The sequence below is a fragment of the Muscardinus avellanarius genome (genome assembly GCF_963383645.1).
Source record: "Muscardinus avellanarius genome assembly, chromosome: 1".
Classification (NCBI taxonomy): domain Eukaryota; kingdom Metazoa; phylum Chordata; class Mammalia; order Rodentia; family Gliridae; genus Muscardinus; species Muscardinus avellanarius.
The window spans coordinates 153,417,132-153,440,200 of NC_137786.1; the positions used below are offsets into that span (position 1 = coordinate 153,417,132).

Here is a 23,069-nt window from a genome sequence, read left to right on the forward strand (position 1 = left end):
TAGGACACAAATGAACAGAGGAAGTTAACTTACAGTATTGCACTCCTTTCATTAGGCAATTTGACTTTCATGTTACTTGATGACCTTTTCATTTCACAAGAAATGATTCTTTTGAAGTGTCAGCATTAGAAATTTAGTATAATGGAATAAGTACAAAATACACAATTGTTTAGTAATGTTCATTGAAAAGCTATTTACCATCCAAAATATTTAAGAAAAAACTCACATATATAACATCAGAGTAGGTTTAAATAAATTATTTTTTAATGGCTTGGTAGCAGCCACTAAAAATTATAGATTAAATGATTTTTGACATGAAATGATGTTCATTCCATGTTCATTTAATGTTTATTGAAAATAAATCTTACACAATATTTTTTGTGTGGTACTGGGGATGGAACCCTTTTACCTCCAAGTTACACTCCCAGGCCTATTTCTATTTTATTTGGAAATCGGGTCTCTCAAGCCAGTGAGGCTGGTTTCAAACCTGCACGATCCTCCTGTCTCCGCCTCCCAAGCATGGGGATTACAAGCGTGCGCCACCACGCCCGGCCTTCTGCAATTTTTTTTAACATGAATGGGTGTTGGATTTTGTCAAATGCTCTTTCAGCATCTATTGATATGATCATATGGTTTTTGTTATCAGTTTTATTTATGTGGTGAATAAAAATGCAATTCCTATCAAATTACCAATGACATTCTTCATAGACATAAAAAATCAATCATGAATTTTATACGAGAAATAAAATACTGAGAATAGCCAAAGTAATTTTCAGCAATAAAAACCATGCAGGATGCATCACAATCCTGGACTTCAAATTATACTACAGAGAAAGAGTAGTTAAAAACCTCATGGTATTGGCACAATAACATGCACACAGACCAATGGAACAGAAGATAGAGAAACCCACACACTTATAGTTAATTGATCTTGACAAAGGGGCCAAACTCATGCTGGAGAAAAGACAACTTTTTCAACAAATGGTGCTAGGATAACTGGCTCCATTTGTAAAAAAATAAAACTAAATCCTTACCTCTCACCATGCATAGGAATCAACTCGAGATGGATCAAAGACTTGGAAATTAGACCAGAGATTGTGAAGCTATTAGAGAAAGGCATAGGCTCAAACTCCAACATATAGGCACTGGTAGTAACTTTCTCAACAAGACCTCCAAAGCGCAGAAAACTAAAACAAGGAGTAACAAGTGGGTAGCATCAACTAAAAAGTTTCTGCTCATCAAAGGAAACCATCAAGAACCTAAAGTGAAAGTCTGCAGAATGGGAGAAGATCTTTATCAGCCACCACTCTGATAGAGGGCTAATATCCAGAATATACAAAGAGCTCAAAAGACTCTACACTAGCAAAACAAATAACCCAGCCGGGCGTGGTGGCACACGCTTGTAATCCCCGCGCTTAGGAGGCGGAGACAGGAGGATCGCGCAGGTTCGAAGCCAGCCGTGCGTGCTGGTTTAGGAGACCCTGTTTCTAAATAAAAATATAAAAATAGGTCTGGGAGTGTAGCCCAGAGGTAGAAGGGCTTCCAGGAACCCCAGTACCACCAAAACAAAACAAAACAAAACAAAACAAAACAAAAAAAAAAAAAACAAATAACCCAATCAAAAAATGGGCAACTGAACCGAATAGACACTTCCCCAAAGAAGAGACACAAATGGCCAATAGATATATGAAAAAATGTTCAACATCATAATCCATCAGGGAGATGCAAATCAAAATTACGCTGAGAGCCTGGCTTGGTGGCGCACGCTTGTAATCCCCTCACTTGGGAGGCAGAGACAGGAGGATCCCACAGTTTCGAAGCCAGCCTCACTGGTTTAAGAGACCATTTCCAAATAAAAATATAAAATAGGGCTGGGAGTGTAGCCTGAAGGTAGAAGAGTTTCCAGAAACTCCAGTAACACCAAAAACAAACAAACAAACAAACAAACACAAAACCAAAAACACAAAACAAAACAAACAAAAAAAAACTACGCTGAGATTCCATCTAACTCCAATCAGAGTGGCAAGCATAAAGAAATCAAATAATAACAAATGCTGGTAAGGATGTGGGGAAAGAGGAACTCTTTTACACTGTTGGGAGTACAAACTATTTCAGCCATTATGGAGATCAGTGTGGAAATTCCTTAGAAAACTGGGAATGGATCTACCATATGATCTGGCTATACCACTCCTGGGTATCTTTCCAAAAGGGTTGAAATAAGAGAACTACAGTAACATGCTTACTTATGTTCATAGCAGCACAATTCATCATAGCCAAAATATGGAACCAATATAGGTCTCCATCAACAGATGAATAGATTGCAAAATTATGGGAAATACACACAATGGAATTATACTTAGCTATAAAAAAGAACAAAATCATGTCATTCGCAAGAAGATGGACAGACCTGGCGAACATTATAAGTGAGATCGGCTGAGCACAAAAAGAGAAGGGACATGTTTTCTCTAATATGCCCAAACTAGGGAGTATTAGGTATACTAGAGGGATTCCAGACAATGGAAGAGAAACCTCAGCAAAGCTAGAAATGAAGGGTAGGAGACGAAGGAGGCTGAGATTGATTAATGGAGGAGCTACATTCGAATATGTGTATAAGTATGAATGTAGCATGGTTAACCTGGACACTCACTGTTGAGAAGGGAAGAAAGGGGAAGTTGGTGTGGAGGGCACCAAGCACTGTGTGAATGTATGCCACATTATGATATGAATCTATAGTGTACCAATAAAAGATTAAAAATCAATAAAATAAAATAAAATATAAGGAACACATAGAAAGAAATAAAACATTTAAAAAGAGCTCTGATTATGTCCCTGTAATTTATGGACTTGCCTAGGTCTGGAAACAACATACTGTCTGTTTAGATTAAACAAGTGATTTTGAGTTGGGTTTCAATCATTTGCAACCAAGATGCCTAAATAATGCATGTTTATTGCCTGCCCCATCATAGATAGATAACTGTAAAAAGAGGGATGAATCCTGATGAATCAGGAAGAAAAGATTAATTTATCATGAAACCTCTTAACAACATAGCCCCAGGAAGAGAATTTTGGCTTATATCAGGGTACATTATATCACATTAATAGGCCAAATCTTATTTTCTGACTGCTTTTTTTGGCCTAAGAGCTAGGAATAAATTTCTTATTTCTAAATAATCAGTAAAAGTCAGTGAAAAGTATATGAAATTAAAATGTTAATGTATCTAAATAAAGTTTTAACAGTTTTATTTGTTGGCATATTATCCACAGTGATTTTTATGCTACAGTGGTAAATATACTGCATGTCTCACAATGTCAAATGTCTTTATTACTGAGTCATTTATAAAAAATGTGCTGATACCTTACTGAGAAGAATTTAACCTTTAAAGACTTAATACTTAGTTCAGCGAGCTAAATACAACATAAGAAAAGTATAATATTTTTTTGAGATGAAAGAACAAAAAATAACTGGTCTCTGGCATTGCCAATTATATTATTTTCATTGCTAATCAAACTTCATTTAAAGCCACAACTTGCTATTTATTTTTCATATTTTTCTTCTCAATCACTGTCACTACTGTGTGTCTATCAATCTTCTATCTATTGTATTATCTCATTACTTGAGAAAATAATACCAATATCTTATTTTAAAATATTACACGCCAGGCATAGTGGCACATACCTGTAATCCCAGTATGTGGTAGGCTGAGACGGGAAGATTTTAGGTTCAAAGCTAGCTCAGCAACTTAGTGAGGATCTCAACAGCTTAGCAAGTCACCGTTTCCAAACAAAAATAATAAAAAAAGGATTGGAGTATAGCTAAGAGGTGAAATTCCCCTGGGTTCAATTCTCAGCACTACAAAATGAATGAATGAATCAATGGATATATTTCATAAGTTCATGACTCTTTATTAGTACTAATTTTCATGGGTAGAAGCTGGGACTGTTTTAATAGTTTTCTTTCTATAACATTCTGGCAAACAGTACACAGAGGATTCATAGCCAACTATTTTGCTCCATTTTTGTATGTGTACTTGTGCGTGTGTGCGTGCATGCACGTGTGTGTCTGTGTGTGTGTGTGTGTGTGTGTGTGTGTGTGTGTGTGTGTGGTCAGTAACTGCTGAGCACAGGAAGGAGGGGAGGTGGGGAAAATAGGGCGAGAACTGGGGGAGGGCTCAGTGAGTGCAGTGTGCATAGATGCTTCACACCCTGATCTTCATCAAATTCCAATGCACCAGTAAAATAAAAATATTCTTATTATTTAATGCAAAAAAGAATACTAGAAGAGGTTGGGGGAGAGAGGTGGAAAGGGGGTAAAAGGAGGACTAAACAAGGAAACAGTTCAAATGATGTATGTCCATATATAAAGATGTCATGACGATATCACAATATCACTACTAATCTCACTAAGAAGCTGGGGGGGGGAGAAGGGGGAGCAAGGTGAGATATAGAGCGAAATACAGCAAGTGACATGTGCACGCATATTTATATCAGTTTGAACCTCACTATGATGTTTAATTACGATACACCAATACAAGTATTAAAAATAAATAGTAAAAAGGATAGTTACTGTAATGTGATAAAACTTCTCTCTCAATTAGATATTGTAAAACAAACTCTGGATTGAAGTGCTTATTTTCTGATATTTGGTTTTTACGTACAAATTTGGTGAAACAGTTAAAATACCAGAGTCCAAAACACATTGAATTTTTCTTTCCAGTGACATCTAAAGAATATATTACAACAAGTAGAGCACAAGATAAAAAGAAGAAAGATACATTTTAAAACTGATCTGTAGAGATTTTCAAAGAATATTAAAATGAATCTTTTGACAAGTGCCACGTTTAGGCAAACGACTAATCAAAAGTCTTGTTCTAAAATTTAAATGGACAGCACAATTTGAGTTGAAGCATTATTTTTTACTCATATAGGGAAATATATATAATTTCTGAATTTATATCATTTAGTTAATATTCTTTTATTCTTCAGCTATCCTGTGTAGATTCTGAATAATTGCTAAAACAGACACTTATGTACTACATTATTTTAATTGGTACAATAATTAAATTTATGTGTTTACCATACCATATTGTTATATCCTTCACTTTCGCAATATTGAATAGTTTAGCTAACAATTTGATCAAGGCAGTCAAAATGAGTGCTGAAGTTTCCATTTATTTGAATTGTTACAATGAACATACTGATCACTGACCTATATGTGCATAAAATAAAATTTCAATATGTAAAAGGCCATGTGATACATTAAAAAAGACATGCTGCTTGAAATCACACATGTCTGAATCTCTGCCTTTTTATTTAGTAGCTGGTCTTAAGGGAAACGACTCTTTGAGCATCAATATCCCCATTTATAATATGGAGGTTATGAAGTTAATAATATTAAACTCATTAAAAGGGGATAAAATTAAATAAAATATATATAGTAATGTAAAATATCTGGTTCCCTTCCTTCTGTTTATCTTGAGAAGGCTGACCCCAGACAGAACTTAAAAACTGAGTTCTTTGAATCTCTATAATATAACTGATTTCTCCCCAATCACAGGATTTTTTAAAGTAAAATCATAATCACATGATGAGGACAAATGAGTTGACTACTTTTAAAATCAGTACCAACCTGAATATACTTCTTCTAGTCCATCTTTTTGCATTTGCAAATCACTTTTGGGTCATTTATTTATAAAAGATGAAAGGACAGAACTAGTATACTGCAAAGTAAGATTCCAAACCCTGCAGAATTTGTGAATTTTATGAAGTTAATAAAGGCACATTTGGAAAACAGCCCCACATAAAAGCAAAGTTACTAATAAATAAAGATCTTACCAAGTGAAAAGACACTCTATAAGAATGAAGACCTCATGTTGTTCAACTCATAGTGATGTATAATAAAATAGTTAAGAATGGCCTTGGAAGCCGGAAGTGGTGGCGCAGGCTTGTAATCCCTGAGCTTGGGAGGAGGAGACAGGAGGATGGCACTGGTTCGAAGCCAGCCTTGCTGGTTTAAGAAACCCTGTTTTCAAATGAAAAAGGTTAAAAAATAGGTCTGGGAGTGTAGCCCGTGGGAGGTAGAGGGGCTTCCAGGAACCCCAGTACCACCAAAAAAAAAAAATGGCCTTGGGAGATTACTGAACTTCTGAGATATTTTGGGGACAATTACTTTTTGGGGTCTTGGTACAAAAATTAAATATGAAACATATAATGTCACACTGTCTTACTATTTTGTAGGATAAAGGCTGTCAAAACTTTCTGTTTAATTTTTATTGTAGTTATTCTATCATTGAAATTATGAGCTGTAAAATTCATAACATAAAATTTTATTTTAGTATCAAAATATTTCATTTTTCCATTAGAGAAATTTTAGTTTTTATTTTATGTAGCCTTGCTTTCAGGGAATGCTTTAGGGTACTAATTATGCAAAGATAAAGAAGAACCCTAAAGAACACATTGAAATCTGATGTCCTTCATTGTCAGGATTCCTTTTCCCTATCTCACCTCTAATGCTCAGATTCACATTTGCAAGTTTCATTCATCTTTCAATAGCCTTATTGTCAACTTGATGTGGACTAATTGCTGCCAACTAGTAATTAGTGTTAGCAGATACTGACTTTTTATCACCTTTCTCAAAAGCATGTGAGTTTTAGAGGATTATGGAAGACAGATCTTCAAGACAAAATTGAATTTAATGCTTACTTTCCTCCAAGCATTGAGCTAATTGCCTTATATAAACTACCTTTTAATTTTCACTACTGTCCTGTACTAGTAGCTTTTATTATCCCCTTTAAAAGTAAGATATGCTTAATTTAACATATAAAACCAATAATAAGTGTCAAAACCAGGATGAGAATCCCTGGCTGTCATTGTTCAAATCCCAGGAGAAATATCATGGCAGAAACAGAAAATATTTGTTTATTCTTTTATCATAATGTTTACAAAGACATCATTTGTATTATTTGGATTTGGTTACTGATATACCATCGAATTTCACAATGCATATAAGGCTGATGAACCTGTCTGCCTGTTTTAAATTAGGTTAAGTTAAAAATATGTTGAATTAGAGCCAGGCATGGTGGCACAGGCTTGTAATACCACTACTTGGGAGGCTGAGAAAGGAGGATCGCACAGGTTCAAAGCCAGCCTCAACCACTTAGTAAGGCTCTCAGTAACTTAGTGAGACCCTGTTTCCAAATAAAATATAAAATAGGTCAGGGCTGTAGCCCAGAGGATGAAGGCTCCTGAGTTCCATCCCCAGTACCACACACACACAAAAAGTTGAATTTAAATAAAACAAAAATTTTATTTTTATCAATAGGAAATGTTCAGCTGAAGTGTTTTAGCTCAAACACAAAAACTAAATGCTTTTATATTCTATTCTAGTATTCTCAGAAAACAAATCTCAAGGCCAGGAGTAATGAGGATATGCTTAGTTTTAGCATCTAAAATCTTAGTCACCCAGTGTCCATTGCTGTTTGGTTATTTTTTCTGAACTGAATAAATTATGCGCTAGTTTCAAGGAAGAATTGTTCAAGGAACAACCAAATTCATTATGAATCTATAGTCACTGAATCTCAGATAAAGTTTGCTAGACCTCCTTAGTTTATAAATTCAGTTACATTCTATGGTGGTTTTGAAATACATATGTAGAACTATGCTTACTTTACAAATCTTTATGTAATACCCTTATCAAACTTCCTTGGTGTTTATTATTTAACTAATTACCATAACTGTATTTTCCTTCACTCTAGGACCCACTGGTATTCTCCTTGAGGGACTAGGGAACCATCACAATACAGCCTATACTTGAAGAAGTGAGGGTAAAGGGACTGGGTGGCTGGGAGAGCTAACCCTTGTTTCAGAGAGGTAGATATACCAAGGATTGGAGGTTTAGTTTGTCTGGAACTCAATTAATGTAACATGATCACAAGGCAACACGTAATTGTCTAGAACTCAAATAATGTAACATGATCACAAAGGCAAAATCATCCTGGGCTAGTGAAACTGAGAATAAATTAGGAGTCTAGTCACTAAATTAAGAATAATAAAATAAGTTTATCAAAATAAGTTTTTATTAATTCAAGATACAAGTGCCTTTATGACTCTGTAATTTCTCCAACTGAATGTCAAGTTTGTTGAGCAAGGGCTTTCATCTTTTATATGTTCCTGCTATTCTTTGTCTCAAGACCTAGTAGAGTTCTTTGAAGGTAATAGAGATACTAAATAATTCTGCTTATGTTTTCTTGAGGATAAAAACTCTTTTTCTTTCGCTACTATAGAGTCCACATTTGTAGAGCATCTAAAAATGCATTCATATTTGAGGCTTCTAAAAGCTACAGGTTTTATGTATACAATAAAGTCCATAGAAATACAATAAATCACTTGGATCTAAAACTCAATTTTATAACAATTTGGAAATAAAAATCGAAGCTTACATATTATTAGAAACCTGCTTTACTATGTCACATGAAGGCACAAAATCTCTACCTGGCAACTATTTAAACTGGTATATATCTTGGAAAAAATTTATTTTTTCCACAATGTTTACTATAAAATGAAAAATATATTTTGCCAATTGCTTGTGATGATTCTAAAAACATTCTTCCTGAGACATCTTAATCAATCTCATAATTTTATCTCAGTCTATTATGGTAATTATGCCTAACATAGAAGGTAAATGATTTATAGAAGAAATAGAGCAGCTAATGTGCCATCGTTCAGGGTTGTCCCCTAAAGGCTCATGTGTTGAGCCTTGGTCCCCAGCTAGAGGCACTATTAGAAAGTGGTAAAAGCTCTAAAATTTGGGGTTATACTTTGAAGAGTTTATTTTGCTCCCAGCTCTTGGTGTGGACTTTCCCCCTTCCCTGACTCTTTCTCTGTCTTCTTCCTTCTTCTCAACTTCTGTCTTCTTTCACTCTCTTCCCCAGCTTCTGTGAGCTAAGTAGCTTCCTACTGCCACCCTTCCACCAGGATGTTATCTGATCCAAAATAATAAGCCAGTACACTATAGACTAAAACTTCTGAAACCATGAACAGAAACAAAGCATTTCTCTCTAAAAAAAAAAAAAATTCTTCTTAGGTAATTTGGTTACATGGGCCCAGAAAACTTTCCATTGTCTTTTTTTGTACCTTAAGTCGAGAATATCACAGTTCTTAGTTATGAGACTAATAAAAGAGAACAAATAATTTTTGGTAATAATGCAGAAGAATGGGGAGTGGAGTTTTGAGATGATTTAAATAGGCAAATAGAAAATAAAGATGGCATACTATACACAATCTGAAGGGCTCTCCTTAAAAATTCAATAATGTATATCAAAACTGTAAAAAAATGAGGGAAGAGTAATCTCTACAGATGCTCATGGGCATTTGCCTTGGTCACCAGAGCTCCTGGAGCTATCTTCCAATTTTTTTTTCTTCTTTTCAACATAAAATAGGATTCTGAGTTATTGAACAAGAGAAAAAAATGAGGAAGATTCATTAAAGATTTGACAAAGGTATAGTAAAAATAATTTTTTTTAAATTTCAGGTCTGCATTAAAGTTGAAGTTTACCATTTGAACTTTAAATTGAAATTAGTTTGAATAATTGTGTGTGTGTGTGTGTGTGTGTGTGTGTGTGTGTGTTTCAATATTTTTAACAGTCATACTAAGCTGAGTAGATTCAGGCATGAAGTTGAATGAGAGTTGGATTTACAAAAGAATTAGGGTTTCACCAATTATAAAGTCAGTGTAATGAAGCATAAAAAAAGGAAAATTGAAGTTGCATGTAAGAAAATTAAAACTATTGAAGGAAAAAAAGAGAATCAGAGGAGGAAAGGTACAATGAAAGAGGATACTATCAATAATTTGTAATTTTTTTGAAGATATAGGGCTTGCTCATGGAATCAGGGAACTGAGAGAAGTCAAGCAAATAAAAGTAGCTACTGGTCAGAGAATAGAATCCTTGGGAACACTGCAGGTAACAGATTACAGGGTTTTTATAACAGATCCAATGGTTAAAGTTGGTTGCAATACAAGATCACTGGACAGTCATCTTGCTTTATGCATACTGATATCAGAGATCATGTTATTGTTTATTAATGATAATCATTATTATACTACATATGCAATTTGATACACTATTTTCCCACCAGAAGTCTCTATATAGTTTTTCTTGCCAATTGGAAAATTTATCTGTGTGTAATCATGCAGTTTTGCTTTCTACATCATCCTCTCTCATTTTGCTTATTTTTACAGACATGTCCCAAGAGCCCTGCAATATAGATTATATCTCAGAAGATCCTGCTTTGTCCACAGGGGGTCACTCTATCTTGTTAACTCCTGTCAGTCTGGTGATGAATCCATTTATCCTTTATAAGGCCCATTGTGTTCTCACACTTTTAAAATCTCTAACAATTGTTCCTCTAATAATACTCTTCAAATCAAACTTAATAACCAACATTATGAGTAACCTACACTATAGTACTATATATATGTATTATGCTAGAGAATTAAAAAATTTCCTTCCCAGAACCTACAAAAATTGTTACCAATTAAAAAGTTAAAGCATATATTGCCTTGAAGCTGGGCATGGTGGCGCATGAGACTTGGTTTCAAAATAAATAATAAAAAAAAGGGCTGGGGGTGCAGCTCAGAGATAGAATGCCTCTGGGTTCCATCCCCAGTACCTCAAAAAAAAAAAAAAAAAAAAAACCCAAACAAAACATATGTTGCCTTGAACGAAATAAAATCTGGATGTAGATACAGGTGAAATTAGATATGTTTACTGTAAATGACCCAAACTGCTCACAAATGGATTACAAGGACTAACTTGACATATAGGAATTGAGTGGATACAGCTCAGAATTTATTCCTAATTATGATTTTTAGTAGAATTTTGAAGCAAAATATTTTTAAAACTATTTTTCTGCTAAAATGTAGAATACTTAACTTTCCTCGTTAAAAAAGTTAGAAATAGGGTTGCCTAAAGATGTAAAACCTTAAGAAAATAAGTATATTACTTTGTCATTTCTAGCAATAGTAATTTATGTTAAAAATCTAAGTAGGTCCCTAGAAACAAATATGACTATCAATGAAAACTGAAAATACTCCAAGTATTTATCAACTGGGAAGTAGTAACAAAATTCCCTGTGTCCATTCAATGAAATGGAATTCAGCAATAAAATATATAACCTAGAAACAAATATGACTGTCACGTAAAATGAAGAAAACTTTATTATGATATCAGGCCCCTTATATCAGGCCCTGATGGGGTGTGTCCATACAGCGCCTAAGGAGATGCAGCCTCCCTTGGCCTGAGCGCCTGCAGCCTAAGGCAAAACTTTAAGTAAAGTGATTCAGCAGAAAAGGGGTAAGATGGCGCCTGGAGGAAGCTACAGAGGCGTGGTTTCCCCATTCATTATGGGTGGGGAGACTGAGCCATATTTTTCTTTTTTACCTTTGAAGGAGCTTTCCGCACACATGAATGGCTCATGTACTGGCCTGGGATTGGCTGTGAGCTATGTGCTAGTGATCTTTATCCCGGATAGGCTAGGCTATTTCCCATGGGAATTCCCCTCGTGGTTTGGTGCTATATATATATGATTGCTTGGAGAGAAATAAATGAGATCTTGCTTGACTTGACTCCCGACTCGTGCGTGTGTGTTCGAGTCCTCGGTACTCATCATCTAGTCAAGCCCCGCCGCTCTTGGGCTGGATTCCCGACAAGGCCCCTTGATTCTGTTTCCAGTGTGTTAACTTAGCTGTCTCTCTCTCTCTCTCTCTCTCTCTCTCTCTCTCTCTCTCTCTCTCTCTCTCCCTCTCTTGTCTCCTTAATTAATTGATTTGATTCTGGCCACTCTTAAATTGTGTTATAGAAAAACATACTGCGTTACAAAGAAGTATCCATTTCAAATTATAGAACTTATATAAAACTATACAATGAGCTTTAAATTGGCAATAAATATATAATTAATCTGAACATACTTTACTATTGTTTCTCTAAATCTCATGAAGTACTTAACAATTTTCCTGACTTTCATAAGACCTCAAGTAGAAAAAAGAAAAAGAAAGTAAACTCTAGCTATTTTTGTAACTCAAAAAATATTTCCTAGCAAATTTTGTTCCAGTATGGCAAACAACATCATAAACAACCAAGTATCCAGCTTATCTTCTGAAACAAGATGCACATTGGTATTCAGTTAACTCAACTCTGACACTTCAAGCAGTTTTGAAAGTTTTCATTCTCTCAGTTTATGGCTTCCTTTGTGCTCCAGGCAATATATCCCTCACTGATGGCGGTCAGAAGCATAACTGTGACCGTCAACAGAACTGCAATAAAACTATCTTATCATAGGAGTTTGGTCTCATGTCCAATGGCATGTAGACTATGGGATTTAATTACTCATCTGGTACTGTGATACATCAGAAACCCATGCACATTTCATCTGGAATGTTCCCCTGTAAATACACTGTCTAAAAAAATGAACATACAGTAAAAGACAGCAGCAGCAATAGAGAAGGGGTGCTACCATACCTGGTGAATGAGGCGGAGGAGAGCACATCAGAACAACCCCCTGGCCTTCCCTCACAGAGACTGCACTTCTTGTCCGGCCACTAAAATTTCCCAGATCTGTCAACATAATACAGAATTTAGATGGAAGGCAAAAAAGGGATGAAAAAAAAATACCACTATTGTAACTTCTATTTATTTTTCTGAAGAAATTTATTTTTGTCTGTTTTGCAGTGATAGGAAGGTCTTATAAATGAATCTTTATTATCCAATCCTAAATACCACAATATAAGTCAATCCATAATATTCATAGAAATACCACTTTTTCTGTTATTTACAGGCTTACACATTGCCAGGAAGAAGAAATTAGAATACAGCATTTTAAACATAGCACATGGTTATTTTATTTCTTAATAATAAAATACATGCTGATATTTCCACCAGTAAAATTCTATGATTTGCAGTAAGGTGAGAAATAGAAGTGGTCAGAGGCACCTGCAGCCCAGTCCACTGATTATATATTATCCTAAGGATAGTATGTAAAACCAAACATGAATTTGCCAAATTAGAGAGGCGTGTTTGCTCTAACAAAATTTAATCAGGACACAAAGTGTTCTCTCCCTACAAATGTGAAGGGAATGTCATGTTACTTTTATTTTATGGAAGCTTAAAATGGATTCTACAAATTAATTATGCCCATTCATTTTGATTAGTCTGGGATTATTGCAACACACACACACACACACACACACACACACACACACACACACACACACATGGATTGTAGGATTGCATTTAAATACCTTCCCTTAAATTATGTTGCATTTGCACAAATTGAAAAATACCTTCCTAAAAAGAAAGTGGTCCATTAGGGGATGATGTCTAGCTTTTTTTTTTTATTTATATCTTTGTTTACTAACCTATTCATATTTCAGTACATATGCCCCTTCCCTTTTCTTGGTCTAGGTTGAACAACTGCACAATTTTTTCAATAGTTTCTTGCAAATAGTGGAGTTCAATATATTTTTTTATTTATAAATAAACATTGTCCCAGAATTCTGGGTCTGTAAAATCATGTTTCCATGGTGAGAAATGCTTCTTGAAAATCTTCTGCTTTTCTTCTCATTATAGACAATTTCTAAAAGATTTTTTAAAAGCCTTTAATTATTTCATGCTAAAATAGTATTTTTGCATTAATATAAGTTACAGCCTAAAATTTAATGTTTATTAACCTGACAAATGATGAAATTAATCAAGAAAATATACAAGATGGATATGAAGGAGACAAATCACTAGCCTTAAATATTCTAAGAGGAATCTTTTACATTATTTTCTATACAACATCAGTAACAACTTATTTATATGTCTAATTTATAATCAAATCTTCTTAAATATATCCATAGTAGTGGAGGAATAATTAACTGTGAAGACATGATGCTAAATAAACAGAAAGATATTCACTGTTTGAGAGAGGATTTAGGATTTTAAACCAATTCTATGTTTCATGGAAAACAGGGAAGCTTTTAAGAAAGTTACAAAGCAAAAGAAAATGAAAATTACCAGTTCCACTTTTCTGAGGGTGAGCTATTATTTTAAAACCAAACACATTAACTTTTGTAGTAAATGTCAAGTTCATTCATTTTCAAATGTATGTGCCTCAACAAGATTATATTTCTGATCTCTAGGACCAGATTTTTGCCTTTTTGTGAGCTTCATATGTATAGGGTAATGTGATTTATATATTTTTATCTGAAGCCAGCACATACACACACACATACACACACATGCGCATAGGTGACTCATGGCCTCCTGCCTTTAAACTCATATGCATTGATTCTTCAGGATAGGAGCTGTCCTTTCTTCCAGCAAATGATCTCAATATGAAGATAAAGCATGGTAAGGTTTCTAATTTGGCATTTTTTGACTCTGCTCCTAGAATCATGGCATAGTAATCACATAATAGGTGATGGGTAGTGTGGGGCTTTAATAATTCTTCAGGGATTATATGTTTTTCTTTCCTATTCCTCCTTATTGAATTTGCAATGTTTTGGAGACTACTCAGTTATTAATTATTTTAAATAAATTTCTTAATGATTTCTAAAAAGATATATATATATATATAATAGGAATTGTATTAGTATATATGTAACTATACACATGCATTGATGTATATATATACATCAATACAATTCCTATTATACATTTATATTATTTTATTATGACATTTAAAATCAAACTATTATAAGAACAAGTAGAAAATAGTCCTAAATTAATGTCCACTTCAGAGTAACTAAATTATGAAAAAGGCTTAGAAATTATAAACACTTGCAAAACATAAAATTGTACAATAATTATGACCTGAAATGTGTTTTGAGATCACAGTGATCCAAAAGATGACATTCACTGGTAATTATTTTATTTTTGTATCAGCTGCTAATACAAGTTTAGTTCAAGACTTTCTCATAGAATTGTCTGTCATTATTTCTTAGCAACTGTAGCACTACAAATAGAAAAATAAATGGTTATTTTTCAATAATGAATAGGCTTTTTTGCTTACATAAAGCCATAGAGACACAATAGAAAGGAGTCTGCATTTTTCATGGAGAGTATATGTTAACTTCTTCCTTGAAATAAAAGTGAAAGAATATTCTGCATAATGGTTTTTTTTTTTTTTTTTTTTTTTTTTTTTTTTTTTTTTTTTTTTTTTTTTTGCGGTACTGGGGATTGTACCTCCGAGCCTCCGAGCTACACCCCCAGCCCTATTTTTAAGGCCTTTCATTTTATTTTTGAAACAGGGTCTCACTAAATAGCTGAGGCTGTCCGCGAACCATGATCCTCCAGTCTCAGCCTCCTGAATGCTGGGATTATAAATATGCAACACCATGCCTGACATTCTGTATAATATAAAAGTGGTATTTTTTTGTTAGTTAAGATTGTATTTAATTTAAAGCAGAAGGAGAGAAGTGAAAAAAATCCTGGTTGATGTGGATATGGAGCCTAGAGTAACTAAAACAAAAATAGAGTTGGTAGTTTGCTTCTCGTTTTGAACAGAAAGCAGTTTCTTTGAAGGTATTCATCAGGTAACTAAGAAAGCTCTCAGTGGACAACCTGCAGTTTGGATATTTATATTTTGATGATATATTTTATACATCAAAGAGAAAAATGGTTAACTTCTATTAAAGTGAGGTTTATTCTCTTGCAATTTATATAAGATACAAAATATGTTTTTATATATTTTGACCTTTAAAGAAAAGAGTAAACACACAAATACAAGTACAAATACTCTGAAATTAGAATTTTAATGAACAAATTAAATAAAACTCTTTCTAGGATTATTATAAAGTGTCAAATAGACAAGTAATAAACCAGAAGAGAAAGTTTATGATCAAAAGTTAAAGGACCCCAAGTCATGTCCTTGTTCATACCTGTCTTTCTGAATTAAAAAATGCATGCAGAGTTTAATAGAGAGCTTTAAAGAGAGCTGAAACTCATATTCTGAAAGAACCACACAAAGAAAAATGAGTACACAATAAATGACCTGACAGCCTTAGATGACAGAATTAGAGTAAGAATGTGTGATTTCAAGCTTACTGACCAGATAGAAAACAGATCACTTCACAGTTCATTTAACAAATACTTATCCAATGAACACTGCATGTTGCACACTATGTGAGATACTGGTGATACAAACTATAAAAGAAAGATACAGATACATGAATGAGTCATACCTATTTGGGTATTGCTCAGAGGGGTATAGGCCACCAAATAGATATATAATCCTGAAGGAACACAGCTTCAGCTTATCCCAACTCAGTCATGAGTGAACAATAAGCACATATACTCCTCCACACACTTTTTTTTATACTAGAGATTGAACCCACAGGCATTTTACTTAAACTCTTAGCCCTTTTTATTTTTTGTGGTGCTGGGGATGAAACCCAGGATCACTGTACCTCTGAGCTACACCCGATGCTTATTTTATTCTTTTTATTTTGCAACAGGGTCTCACTAAGCTGCAGAGGTCCTCACTAAATTGCCAAGGCTGGTCATGAATCTGCAATCCGACTGTCTCAGCCTCTTAAATACTGGGATTGCAAGTGTGCAACATAGTTTCTGGTAGGAAGATGACTTCATAAGGGATTGTGGACATTGATTTTAGAATTTTTTGCATGTTAAATACATTAGTTTAGTTACTGGGGAGAAGTGGAGGGAAATGGTCCAGGCAAGAGGGAAACTTATATAGTGAGAAGTGAAGTCATGTGGTTCCTCTGTGTCCTGGAATTATATTTCCCAGTCTTAAATCTTTTCAGAATGAGTAGAAATATAGGCTTAAGGGAGTTCTGAATCAGAAGAAGGAATGCAAATAGAATGCTCATTTTGACTTGAGCTTGGTATACATTGTACTGTCCCACTTCTCCTTAGGGACAATATACTAGCAATCACTAAAATGGAAATATTAGTATCTAATTTCCAGGATGCCTGAAATTATCTGGGTATGACAGGATCCGTGGTGATTATTTTCATTCATTTTATTTTATGTCCCACCTCCTTCCATTTTCTTAACTTTGGAATGTCAAAAATAATATATCAATGAAGTCTGAGCAATTTTATTTTTTTTTGGTGGTACTGGGGGGGGGGACCCAGGGACTTTTCTACCTCAGGGCTATACTCTCACATTTATTTTATACTTTATTTGGAAATAGGTTCTCACTAAGTTGCTGAGAGCCTCACTAAGAAGCTGAGGCTGGCTTTGAAACTGTGCCATCCTCTTAACCTGTGCCATCCTCTTTCTTAGCCTCCCAAGTGCTGGGATTACAAGTGTGCACCACCATGCCTGGCCTGAGCAATTTTTTAGTAAGAATATTTGCCTGGTATATAAACAAATCTGCCAATGAACTGAATAATCCTGATGATAATATTAGAATCAACAAATGAGGATGAAAAGCTTCAGTATACAATTGCTTTGTAAGTAAACACCAAGACAGTCTTAGAAAACATGTCAATTGCTTTTTATAATGATTATAGGGGTTAAATCTCCAAGGACTCTAAGATAAAGCTCCATCTTTTCCTCATCCTTACACATAATTAATCTTACATTCAGATGTTAGTAACTAATGAAACTAAATACAACTCATCTTTGACAGTTTAATGTGATTTGCCCTATCAAAAGGTTCTACTTTTTCTAAAAATTCAAACTGAATTTTATGAGAAAGCTTATAAGTTGTACTGAATTATGTCTATATTCATGTACTTTTTGTGGGTTTTTTTTTGTTGTTGTTGTTGTTTATATTGCAGTACTGAGGATTGGCCCATGGGTGCTCTATCACTGAGATAAATCCCAAATCTCTTTTATTCATTCATGTATTTTTTAAGAATAGAAAAATAATTCTTACATTTATCTTGAAAAAGAGTTAATTATTTAGTATATTCTAGTATATCGCCATTTATCTGCATGTAAAGGCTGATATAACACAGTTTATAACACAAAAGATTAGCCTTAGAAACACAAAGCTTTTTTTTTTTTTTTTTTTTTTTGGTGGTACTGGGGGTGGAACCCAGGGGCTTTTCTATCTCTAGGCTACACTCCCAGACCTATTTTATACTTTATTTGGAAACAAGGTCTCACTAAATTGCTGAGGCTGGCTTCGAACTTGTGCTATCCTCCTGTCTCAGCCTCCCAAGTGCTGGGTGGGATTGCAAGCTTGCACCACCACTCCCAGCTGAAACAGGAAGCTTTTAAAGGTTAAACTTTAGATGAGTGAAGAAGGTGGCGTAAATGAGGGAGACTGACAAGGGGAAGAGGGAAACATCTCAATGGACATGATATACATACACAAACATCAATCACTGTGCTGAGCACAGGAAGGAGAGGAGAGAATAGGGCAGGAACTGGGAGAAGCTCAGTGAGTGCTGTGTGCATGTATGCCTCTACCACCCTGACTGTCTTCAAGATGTAGGATTACAATGCACCAAAAATTAAAAAATGAAGTTTGATGGAGTACATGGACAAAGTTAAAGGAGATTCTACAAAAGGTGGAATTCTCCAAAACTCTGGGTATGACCATTGTCTTTCCAGAATTTGCCTTCTAAGGCCCACCTGCAAGGCCAGGGGGCTGATCTTAATCACAAGACCAGTGATGTCACAGGTCTTCCTTTTGTCTTGCTTATCATTGGTGATTTACATGTCCTTCACTTAATACCCCACTATTGTTCTTTGGTGTTTACTCTTTTCTACTAGGGTCTGATGATTAACCTAATTGGAGAAGGGTATAAAGATCTTGGTTTTAGAGAAGAAACTTTGTCAGTTGCTCATCAGGCAACTGTCCTCGCATTCATTGCAGGGTAGTTGCTCATCAGGCAATTACATTTCAGTACAGCTGCTCAGCAGGTAGCTGTTGCTTTCATTTCAGGACAGTTGCTCATCAGGCAACTGTCCCGTGTTCAGGGGAGCTGCCCATCAGGTAGCTAGCTGTTCAGTTTCCCCTCTCAGATCTCTCCCTCCCAAGTCCCGGAGAAGAATCTCCACAGAAGCTTTGTAGTGCTTTATTGGCAATTATAAACTTGTAAGTCTGTGAGCAGTTTTTTAGTCAGATAGGGCAGGGATTATTATATTTATTTATTGAAAAAAAGTGAAATTCTCTGTGATAAGAATAAAACTCATGGCCAGAAAGGATTTCAGCCCTTCAGATGACTAATTCACATTTGAAACTAGTACACTTGTTTTGTTTTGTTTTAATCTAAAGCTATTCTGATACTCTCAGCTCAGAATATTTTCAATCAATGAAATTATTTCTTTAAACATTTCTCTATTATACCACATAAAATAATGTTATGATTCTTTAAAATGTTTGCTATACATCATTGTGAATGGGGCATCATGTTACATTTTTAAAATGTTAATTATTTAATAAAACTTGTTCCTCAGGCTAATTATAGGTATCTAAAAATACACTCTATTATAAGATAAGAATTGAATTATACAGCTGGGGATGTGGGAAGATAAATCTATAAGAGGTAATGACGAGTCGTAATGAAATGTTCTTCTAGTCTCATTTTTCCTTGGTCATATATAACAAGTCAGATCAGCAATCTCATGAAATGGTGTGTTGTTTCACTTTACATATTATCAGGCATAAATTATTCAGCCAAAGATTCACTGATTATATAGAAAAACCAATGCAAACCAGCTTATGTTTGCCTTGGAAGTGACACTTTTAAGCACATTTTAAGTTAAACACTAAATTGTAATTGCTTTGTAAAAAGTTAAATTGTCCACAAAACATGATAAAAATCTTCATCTTAGTTCTTTTCTTTGGTTACAAAGATATTTCAACAGTGAATATTACAGATGATAAATAATCTTGAATGTAAAAGTTACATGTGTAGCTAATGTGAAGATAGTTTTTGAATACTGCCAGAGGTTCTAAACCTCTTTTTCCATTTGACAAAATTAGTACATTCTACATAAGCAAATATAAATATAAATTTTATAAATATAAATATATTTGTTTCCTTTTTTATTTCTTTTGTGGTGCTGGGGATTAAACCCAGGGGCATTCTACCTCTGAACTATACCTTCAAACAAATTTTATATTTTTTTGTTTTGAAACAGAATCTTCCTAAATTGCTGAGTCTCGCTAAATTACTGAGGTTAGTCTCAAACATGTGATCCTCCTGTCTCAGCCTCCCCTGTACTGGGATTATTTAATTACTTGTAAATTAATTTTTTTCCAAAATTACATTAGTCTTAATTCATACTTAATTCATTGTATCCTAATTCATTAGGTCTTCTCTGTGTGGGTTCTTATGACCAACAGCCTTCAGTTCTGGGTCCTTCAGGAATTGCTTTGGATGAGAAGAACCACCACACTTTCCTTGAAAGCCCAGAACTAATGACTGACTAGTGACCACCTTGGCCAAACTTCAGAAGTCCCTGACAAGCCTTTCTAGCTTGAGCAACCCTCTTGATTTGGAGATAACTATTACTAGGACTGATTTATTCTCTTTTCATTCCTGTAGATTCCTTTCTTTCTTTCTTTTTTTGTACTGGAGAGTGAACCCCAGGGCCATTCTACCTCTAGCTATACTCTTGGCCATTTATTTATTTATTTCTATCTATTTATTTACCTGAAACAATCTTGCTAAATTGGTGAGGCTGGCCTCGAATCTGTGATCCTTTCTCAGACTTCCAAGTGTTAGGATTTTAGCCTTGCACAACCATGCTGGGCTCCTTCCTTTCACTGGAGTGAAAAGGTCACTTCTTAAGAAGCATCCTTTACTCTGAATTAAGTGATTTTAGAATTTGTTTCTGGAAGAAAACAACCTGCAACATGAACATGATAGCTCTTGACGTATCAGTGGGGAAGTTATCTCCCATTCTTTTACTATAAATGAACTGTCTTGTCTTCAAGTCAAGGGTTTTCCTATACCTGCTTCATCAATAGCGTCCAAGCATACTAGTATTCCTCCAAAATCAGACAACTGGGAAGAAAATCCTCTATCTTTCTTGGGCCCATTCCCCTGAAGTTGCCATACCCTTTTCATTCTACTCCGCAACAAAACTCCCCTTCTTTATCTTCTCAAATCAAGGTCCTCTCCCTACCATGGGCCATAGAGCTACTGTGGAGGGAACCTGCAATCTCCGTCTTGTTACTTGATCAGCCCTTCAGTCCTTATCTGTTTGAACTCTAAGCACTGTTTATCTGATAGAGTTGCTTGCTCCCTTCTTAAAACAATTTCTTTACTTGTTCTTCCTACTTTATAGACTATCTATCCTTTGTATTGAAACATTGTGTATACAATGACTGAGGAATTTTCAAATTTGATTTATGCTTGGACCCTTTACTGACAGTATGCATGTGTGTGCATGCATACACACACACACACACACACACACACACACACACACACACACATTTGAATATTCAAGGGCCATGAAACCATATGCTATTGGGATTTCTTTTTCCACTCACAAACCTACTCTTGCCATATTCATCAGTGATTCTCCTACATCTCTCAAACCCCATATACAACTCATGTGAGAAAAAAAAAATCACTAGTTTTTGATAATGTAGCCAGTTTGGCAACTTGGACCCCTACAGCTTTCATCTAGGTTGCTGTGACCTTGATTGCTGGGATATTCATCTTACCTGCCTTCCTGCTTCCTCCTTCACTACTTTTCAATCTATTCTCAGCTTAGAAGCCAGAGTAATTCTTTTGAAAAAAGTTATATGATTGTCCCTAAACAGCCCTTTCTCTCTCATTCATGGGGAAGTAACAGTACTTAGGAGGCCTCCAGGCCCCCGTCCTTTTAGAGTGAGTCTCCTCTTAGATGTCATTTCCTCCTCTCCTCCCTTCCCTCATTGGGGAAGCTCACTATTTTCCCTGTTTTGCAGCAAACATATCAGATGCTGTCTCTGCCTCAGGGCTTTAGTTCTTGCTGATTCTTCCAACTAGAACACTTTTCTAGCCCCTAGTCATGATGGTTTTCATCTTTATGTTCTTAGGCCTTTATTTCAACATCACATTCATAAAGTAATCTTTGCTGAACATCTGATCTAAAGTTCAGTAGCATCATCCTTCACTTATTTCTTAAGTTAGTTAATTTTCCTGTTTGGTTTTTATCCTCCAATTTGTGGTTATTTGTCCTTCCAGTTTTGCCTTCTCCATGTTCCCAACTAATGTCTGTTAGAGGAGAGATTTTTCTTTACTTTCTTATTTATTTATTTACTTATTTTTTTATCTATATTTTGATAGTACTAGGGTTGGAACCCAGGGGAATTCTACCTCTGATCTATGCCCCAGCCCTATTTTTTATTCTTTATTTTGAAACAAGTTCTCACTGAGTTGCAAAGGGCCTTACTAAGTAGCCGAGGCTGTCTGCGAACCCAGATCCTCCTGTCTCAGCCTTCCAAGTATTGGGATTACAAGTGTGCACCACCATGCCTGGCTTGTTTACTTTCTTTATTACAATATTCCTAGGCCCTTAGTCCATCTATTCTTTCTGTCTGGAAATAATCTCCTTCCTGAGTATTTTCATGGGTCACTATAACTTTGAGGAGGTCTCTGCTGGAATGCCACCTCCACAGAGGACTTCCTTAATCATTCGATTCTTCCTTTTCCAATCTCCCAATTTTCCTTCTCCTCCTCTTCATTTCCACTATATTATTGATATTGTTGTTGTTGTTATTATTATTATTATTATTATTATTATTATTATTTATTGTGTGTTTCTGGGAATAAAATCCATGGCCTCACACATACAATAAAAGTGATCTACCACTGAACTATATTTCCAGCCCTCTCTTCTTATTGTTATAATACTTTTTTTTAATGATACCTATTACCAACTGGCCTATTGTATAATAATGGTTTTCAATTCCTTACAATTTAATCTAGACAAAATACATTTTATTTTGTCACTGCTTAGAGTAATGTCCTGTACCCAATAAATAAACATACACAATGTAATTGGATGAATGAGATAACTGCATATTTATTTTTATATTTATTTATATATGAGGAATAGCTAAGTATCAAGATATCTTTAAAACACTAAAGTAAATTTTTTCTAAAATATAG

At 34.9% G+C, this 23,069-nt stretch overlaps 1 protein-coding gene across 3 annotated transcripts in view; it reads right to left on the minus strand.

The window, feature by feature from the left end:
- CNTN5 (contactin 5) overlaps positions 1 to 23,069 on the minus strand; it is a gene marked incomplete at both ends in the record, with an annotated part of 736,851 nt that overhangs the window by 413,710 nt on the left and 300,072 nt on the right. For 2 of the 3 annotated variants that reach the window (XM_080710119.1, XM_080710118.1), the window contains one exon: positions 12,513 to 12,608. The exons of the other annotated variant lie outside the window; for it this stretch is intronic. In XM_080710119.1, the coding sequence (XP_080566245.1) occupies positions 12,513 to 12,608 (96 nt within the window). The remainder of the gene's footprint in view (positions 1 to 12,512; positions 12,609 to 23,069) is intronic. 3 annotated transcript variants of the gene reach the window in all.